A 7,930-nucleotide genomic window follows, 5' to 3' on the forward strand; every position below is an offset into this window, starting at 1 on the left:
GTTCCAGTTTCTTTAGTTTTCCTCGAACTCGTCTAACACGATCAAATTTTTGATTGAAGTGTCGAGTCTTAATTATGTAACTAAACTTTGACGTAAATCATCTCAATACGAAAGGATGATGTTCCTGTTTCTTCAGTTTTCCTCGAATTCTTTCCCACTCGATCAGAATTTCAACTGAAGTTTCGAGTCTTGATTATGCACCTAATTTTTTACCCAAACCGCGTGAATTCGAAAGGATGAGTTCCACTTTCTTCAGCTTTCCTCAAATTCTTTCTAACTCGATCAAAATTTCAGTTTAAGTGTCGAGTCTTGATTACGCAACTAAATTTTTACCCAAACCACATGATTTCGAAAGGATGAAGTTCATGTTTCTTTAGTTTTCCTCGAATTCTTTCCAACTCGATTAAAATTTCAGTTCAAGTGTCAAGTCTTGATTATGCACCTAAATTTGTACCCAAACCGCGTGAATTCGAAAAGATGAAGTTCCACTTTCTTCAGTTTTCCTCGAATTCTTTCCAACTCGATCAAAATTTCAGTTGAAATGTCGAGTCTTGATTATGCACCAAATTTTTTCCCAAACCGCGTGAATTCGAAAGGATGAAGTTCCGGTTTCTTTAGTTTTCCTCGAAATCTTTCCAACTCGATCAAAATTTCAGTTGAAATGTCGAGTCTTGATTATGCAACTAAATTTTTACCCAAACCGCGTGAATTCGAAAGGATGAAGTGCTAGTTTCTTCAGTTTTCCTCGAATTCTTTCCAACTTGATCAAAATTTCATTTAAAATGTCGAATATTGATTATGCAACTAAATTTTTACCCAAATTGCATGAATTCGAAAGGATGAAGTTCCAGTTTCTTCAGTTTTTCTCGAATTCTTTCCAAATCGATCAAAATTTCAGTTGAAATGTCGAGTCTTGATCATGCAACTAAATTTTTACCCAAATCGCATGAATTCGAAAGGATGAAGTTCCAGTTTCTTCAGTTTTCCTCGAATTCTTTCCAACTCGATCAAAATTTCAGTTTAATCGTCCAGTCTTGATTATGCAACTAAATTTTTACCCAAACCGCATGAACTCGAAAGGTTGAAGTTCCAGTTTTATCAGTTTTCCTCAAATTCTTTCCAACTCAATCAAAATTTCAGTTGAAGTGTCGAGTCTTGATTATGCACCTAAATTTTTACCCCAACCGCATGAATTCGAAAGGATGAAGTTCCACTTTCTTCAGTTTTCCTCGAATTCTTTCCAACTCGATCAAAATTTCAGTTTAAGTGTCGAGTCTTGATTATGCACCTAAATTTGTACCCAAACCACGTGAATTCGAACAGATTGAAGTGTCGAGTCTTGATTACGGACAACATCTCGCTGCATTTCCACTGTAACATTTATTGTCAAGTAACATAATTTTATGCGAAACTGGACAACTACCCCAATGATTGCAGCATGCCATATAACTAATAACCGACTTGATTATGAACGAGACCAGGAAATATTTCATCGACTACAGAGTATTATATACAATAGCTCTAATTTTTAATTTTAATTAAATTTGTGTGGCAATATTATTTTATTATGCTCACGAAAACAATTTTACCAAAAAAATCTATACATTTTTTTTGTTGGTGCCGGTCAACCCAGTCAAATCCGTTTAAAAATAATAAAAGATAACTTTGGAGTGGAAAGAGCTATAGTTTATATGCCAAGTCACATTCGAGATTGTGCGAGTCTCAGAAGAGGTATGCGCTTGGTGGGCTTATGGCGTGTACGCTTACTAGAAAAATATAATAAGAAAGAAAATAAGGAAAGCCGCGTGTCGTTGATGTCACGGATGTCAAAAGAAAGTTTTCTCCCAAATCTATTCTAGATCTAGATTATCTTCCTCACTTCATCCCATCTCTATCTTTATCTTCGGTAATTTTTTTTTTCTTTCGGAAATTCTAATATTTTGGCAGAAAATTAGGGGTTATTCAGAGGAGATATGGTCTGCAATTTTGGAAATTTTTCAGCATTGTCGTAGGATGAAAATCTGATGTAAACAAGGATATCTTGACAAGGAATGGAAGAAGAACATCTAGCGGTAATAATCTCGGTCAATATTTTTCTCGATTTGAACTTTAACAATTTCATTTGGCGGGATGAAATCAAAAGAAAATCGTTTTGGGCGGGGATTATTCACGCTTGCTGTGAATCTGTCCGCCTATATAAAGAACCCTAAAATGATAAAGAAATTGCATCGAATTTCATCTTCATCTTATTTAGTTATGTTTTCTTCTGGATTTCTCGTCAACTAGAAAGGGAACCCTTAGCTTGATTTTTTTTGTTTAAACCCTAATTGGTTTTAATTTCTGTTGACAAGGAGCTTATCTGAATTGTATTGTGGTTTTCTTAAAGGTATAGTTCTCAAACTTGATTTTACTAAATTACAATTTTCTAAATACATTCTCGGTTTTTTTTTGTATCTTGGGTAAAATAGTTACAGGTTATGAATATTTTCTTTTGATACCGTGGGTTTTACTCTTCATGGTTTTGTTGTGGCTGGTTAATTCCCTAATGACCTAGATATTATGTTTGTTCAATTTGATTCTGATGTTACTTGGCATTTTTAATTCCCTGTGTATTTTTTCTTGTATCACTTGGCATTTTAATTATCAGTCCTAATGTGTAAATTTTCATTGAGATGTGCTCATTATTTTCTCTCTTAGTATCAGGTGCAATTGTCCCAGCTGAAGCCGAAGAAAGGGAAGCCGAATAATACGTTTCGATTGAGTGAGTACTTCCTTGTTGATAAGCTGAGGATAGAATGTTTGTCTTAGTTTATGTTTCTTGTATTGCTGTTATGTACGTATATTATCTTGTATGGAAGTCAGAATTAGGGAAAACTTAATGTATAAGATCTTGTACAAAGTTGGTAGTATCCTGTAACATATTTTTCCCTGTCATATACGTTCTCTTCTCATATCCAATCTTTATTTGTCATGCGATTTTTTGGCGATCTTCCCTATAAAAATATAGTACACAAAGCTTGTGCAAATTCTCAAAAAGCCTCCACATTCTGATGCAGGTGTTTAGATTAGACCAGATGAGGGACCTGGGATATGTACTTTAGATGGATATAGGTTAGAGTCGTTAGACCAAATGTCAGTTAACAAATTAGGTATATGTAGTGCAAAATATGTATGCACATATTTGTTTTCCACCTGCAATAGCTTATGTAGGCGATATTTCTTTAGCAGAACAATACTTATGAAGAAAGTAACTAGCCTGCATCATAGAAGATTTGTCTTAGTTTATGTTTCTCTTATTGCTGTTATGTAGGTATACTATCTTGTATGAAAGTCAGAATTAGGGAAAACATAATGTATAGGATCTTTTACAAAGTTATTAGTATCCTGTAACATAGCTGGATACCTATGTATTATATTTGATTTCTATGTTTGGGTCACTCGTAAATCATCTTAATTATGTTCATGTATATGCAGTTTCTGATATGTCTACACACAAGAACTTGAGTTGCGATCCAGAGTATGATGATGATGAGTATGCTGACAATGAGACTGCAGTCTTGGAGGCTCGAGCGTTGCAGAATGGAGATGAGTCAGAGGATGAAGGCAAAGATAGCGATGATGGTAGCTCCAGTTCTGATGGCAGTAGATCCACTTCTGATGATGAATCTTCTGAAAGTTCTGAACATCTTGGTAATGTTAGACCTAATATACTAGCCTGATTTCTATTTTGGACTTGAGTAGAATGAGTTTGCTCTTACACGAGGTTTACTCTTATTGTGGGTTTTTAATCTATAAAAAGACACAGGGGACCCAAAGAGTAAAGCAGAGTCTAAAGAGAGGAATGTCCGAGGTTTAACTAGGCTAAAGAAGCTAAAGAAAAATTGGAATGGCCAGAAACGTGTGATAGAATTTGATAAATTGGGTCATTTTAAGGGGAAGTACAAATCTGAAATTGCTAGTTACATGGGTGTAATAGTACGTCGGGACGTAGGTCTCAGGCACTTGAATTGGAAGAAAGTAAAGACAGAGTTGAGCGATAAGTTATGGGACGAACTAGTGGTATGTGTATACTGATTTCTATATTTAATGTTAATATTATATTTGTTACTAATTTTTGCTGAGTTACCGCCATTAACATCCAATTCATATTTTTGCAGCGGTTTTATGAAATTGAGGAGACTAGGAGAAATCGAATTATGAAATACTTCGGTGAACATTTGCGCATTTTAGAAGAAAACCGTATGTAAAGTTTATAGTGCCCAATTTGGGTAAACCTGCTAAACTTGTGACTATTCCTAAACAATATCGTTTGTTGCTGAACCAAGAACAATGGGACAACTTCGTAGACTGGAGGCTTTCTGCTGAATGCAAGGTTGTATATTACACGTTTTAGTATCATTATCAACATTAATTTCATTAATTAGTCTAAATTTTTTATGAACGAAATTCTTTTAATCCATGTGTTCAGAAATTGTCTACTAGGAGGAGAGTTGAGGCGCGTGAGCACCACAAATATGACCATAGGTTGGGAAGAGCATGATATGCAGGGCTGCTGGAAAAATTAGTAAGTCCAGTTTGTTATCATACAACAATGTCCTGTTAGCTTGTATGCTTAATTAGAGAGTACATCTAATAATGATATGAAGAGTTTATCTAATATCTGGCTTGTGTATTTAATAATTACTTGATTGAAGAAAAATAGATTCGTGAAGATGAAAATCCTTCACGGTCTTTACTGTGGAGGAAGGCACATCAAAACAAAAATGGAGAATATGATGATGATGGTGTTAGGGAAAAGGCAGCACAACTTGTAATGCGACTGAAACTACCTAAATATTTGTTCTGTGTTTGAGTGAATGTGCAAATTAAGTTTGTTATAATTGATTAACACTTTTAATCCCCTAAATTTTTGTGCAGGAGGAGTTTGATAAGCAGCTGGAAGATGGAACTTTGACGAAAAAGCCAGGCACAGATTCTGTCACACTTGTGTTTGGGGAAGAACATGGTGGGCGTGTAAGATGTGCAGGCAAGGGAGTAACTCCAACAACATACTGGAACCTTCCACGGAAAGGAGCGTCCAAGGAGCACATTGAACTGAAGAAACAACTGGATGATGAAAGACGTGTGAACCAAATGGAGAGAGATAGGAAGGATAAAGAAATGATGGAACTGAAGGAAGCAGTGAATGCACAAGCAAAAATGATGAACAGCTTAATGTCTCAGTTCAAATCTCAAGGAGTATTGAAAAAGAAAAAATTCAACAGCAAAAAGGCACGGGTAAGCATATTCCATATTGCTTATAGGTCTGTTTTGTTTTGATTTGTGCTGAATTTCTATGTTGCTGGTTTATATCAGTATTTTGACTAGGTGTGTTTAAATTCATTTAAGTAATTTTGATTAAGTATGTATTTCCTAATAAAATTGAAGTATCTAATATTTCTTTACCCTGTCAACTGCACTCTACAGAAACCTCCTATTATAGAGAAGTCTCTTATGCCTGAGGCCCCTGTTAGAAGCAATTCTCCGATTGAAAGACAGGAATCAAATTCCAATAGCCACCCCCCTGAATCTCAACGTGCATCTCAGTCGGCGACATCGAAAGACAAATCTGAACTCCAAATGGTGTGTGTTTTTTTTTGTCGGTAGTTATAAATATATAGTGTTTTGAGAGTTAAATATGTTGATGTTAATATAGCATATTTGTTTGCAGACTGGAAAATTCAAACAGACGTCTCTTGCCTCTAAGCATCAGTCCCTTAACTCTCAGGACGAATCTCAATCTAAAGACCAAACTGAGTTGTCAACGGTATGTCCTTTTTGCAGGTGTTTAAATCCTTAGAGTTGAATTTGTTGATGTTAATATAGCATATATGTTTGCAGATTGGTAAATGCAAGCTGGCTAGTGCGACACTGAGAAACATCATTTCATTGGGTACCATTCTTCCATCAACACCAAATCAATTAGTACATGGAGATCCACTCAAGGATGATTGTGTTAAAGTGTCGGTTGATAAAGCGATATTTCCGAATCATTCTCTGCCAATCCAATCTGCTCATCTCAAAACAGTAAGGGATGCTGAAAAATCTTTTGTAGCTTGGCCCAAAGAGTTTGTGATCTCTTGCTCTACTGTTAGTTCCTATATTCCTTAATTTACTCCATATGTTATAACAAATATGTGCAACCATGCACAAGCTTGCTTGTGTAGCTTTGACATCATCTCTGAACATGCTTGACTCAACTGAATGCTATGTTCAGTGATGTAGCCGTTAACACAAGCAAATATGAGATAACTATATTTTGTTCCCGTTGCACATATTTTTTATGTTTGTTGAGGCAGTTAACGGAGAACATTTAAGCTATTACCTTATGCACCCTGATTAGTAGCATAGTTTGTTGCCTTATAATCCACTTGCTTGCTGCAGAACCAACCACTTTCAGACCCTGATGAACATGATGCCGACCCAAAGACTAACAAGACAAAGAAGAAGAAGAAACCTTCGACGAAGAGTGGGGAACTGAAGTCTCAGAGATCCAGCAAGAGACTCAAGACTGCAGCCTAATTAACTAAGAGAAATAGTTGCGGACTGAAGAGTTCGGATGTTTAAGATTTAAATTTCCCTTTCAAATTTTGTTATCTTAAGGTTATTGCCCAACTGATCAGATATTGAGACGTTTATCATATGATTAATAAAATTTATTTTTGGTTCAATTTTAATCGTGGTGTGATTAAATTTTGTCAATGGTTATTAAGATGAGTTTTGCTACACGTGATAGAAAGAGGAGGCCAATAGGTCCCTAAAGACTCGGTATAGGTGGCCAATACTGCATTCATGTGGTTGAATATAAGATACAACCACCATTTAGATTCAAAACCATGGCCAAAGAATAAACCGAGCTATGAAAATTTCAATTTTCGAGTGGCTGATAGCTAATATCTTCCACGTTTTGTGTAATTTTATAAAGTTTAGCGTCATGGTTTATCAATATTTTGAGTGGCTAAAAACTAATATTTGCCATATTGAATACATTTTGTGTGATTTTATAAAGTTTAGTGCCATGGTTAATCGTATCTCTGTGTCTGAAACGTGAACAACTACACTGAAAACATTATGTGTGGTTTTATAAAGTTCAGCGCCATGGTTTATCATATTCCTTGTGTCCAAAACGTGAATAACAACCACACTGAAAAACATTTGGTGTGTCTTTGGAAAGTTTTTAGCCATGGTGCTACAAATTTATAGTAGCCATAACTTATTAACTGGCCATGTAAAAATATTTATCATGTGTTCGGAAATATGGATGGCCATGGTAATATAGAATGAACGTGACTGCAAGTCATGTATTGGCCATGTTTAATTATTTTCCATGTGTCCGAATGACAAAGATGGCCATGGTTAAGAAAAACTAATGTGACGCTAGGGTAATTGTAACTCATGAATTGGCCATGATAAAATGAATTTTGCGTGTCCGATTGATGACAAAGGCCATGGCTAAAATAAAGTTCACGTGACTTTAAGTTAAGTTTAGCCACGTTTAAATCAAATTGCGTGTTTATAAGGATCTTATGGCCACGGTGAAAGGTAAAATTGTTGACTACATAAAAAATATGAGTATCATATAGACACGGTTATAGAGGTTTCGGTCATGGTAAATCGTGTCTAATAGTCACACAAATTTTATGTAGCCATAAAGGTATCCATTTGTCACGACACCTGATACCACATTTCTAGAGTGAAAAAAATCCATGGCCGAAAGCCTATGGACACGGTGATCAAATGTGGCGTATGCGACTTTTTGTATTAGTGGAAGCCTATTGATTCAGTTCCCGTAGTGAAGACAACAACTGAAGTGAAGAAATCATTGACAGAGATGTTTGCAGGCCAACATAAATATTTGGCAAGTCCTACAATTAGTGATGTTGCTAGTGGT

General features: G+C 35.6%; 1 protein-coding gene across 9 annotated transcripts; it reads left to right on the plus strand.

The window, feature by feature from the left end:
• The first annotated feature begins 1,822 nt into the window (after positions 1-1,822).
• On the plus strand, positions 1,823-6,713 carry LOC113346467. Of its 9 annotated transcripts, none has more exons than XM_026590014.1 (10): positions 1,823-2,072; positions 2,704-2,761; positions 3,475-3,690; positions 4,158-4,564; positions 4,695-4,810; positions 4,918-5,277; positions 5,467-5,622; positions 5,711-5,806; positions 5,881-6,129; positions 6,424-6,713. In XM_026590014.1, exons 6-10 carry the CDS (start codon positions 5,134-5,136, stop codon positions 6,559-6,561), a joined length of 783 nt encoding a protein of 260 aa, XP_026445799.1. In that variant the 5' UTR covers positions 1,823-2,072; positions 2,704-2,761; positions 3,475-3,690; positions 4,158-4,564; positions 4,695-4,810; positions 4,918-5,133; the 3' UTR covers positions 6,562-6,713. The 9 variants fall into 9 exon arrangements, 6 of the variants coding, with proteins under 6 accessions (XP_026445799.1, XP_026445804.1, XP_026445800.1 ...); XM_026590019.1 differs by having other exon boundaries at positions 5,881-6,066; XM_026590015.1 differs by lacking the exon at positions 4,695-4,810.
• Positions 6,714-7,930: the final 1,217 nt, after the last annotated feature.

Source organism: Papaver somniferum, unplaced genomic scaffold, assembly GCF_003573695.1.
Source record: "Papaver somniferum cultivar HN1 unplaced genomic scaffold, ASM357369v1 unplaced-scaffold_99, whole genome shotgun sequence".
Lineage (NCBI taxonomy): Eukaryota > Viridiplantae > Streptophyta > Magnoliopsida > Ranunculales > Papaveraceae > Papaver > Papaver somniferum.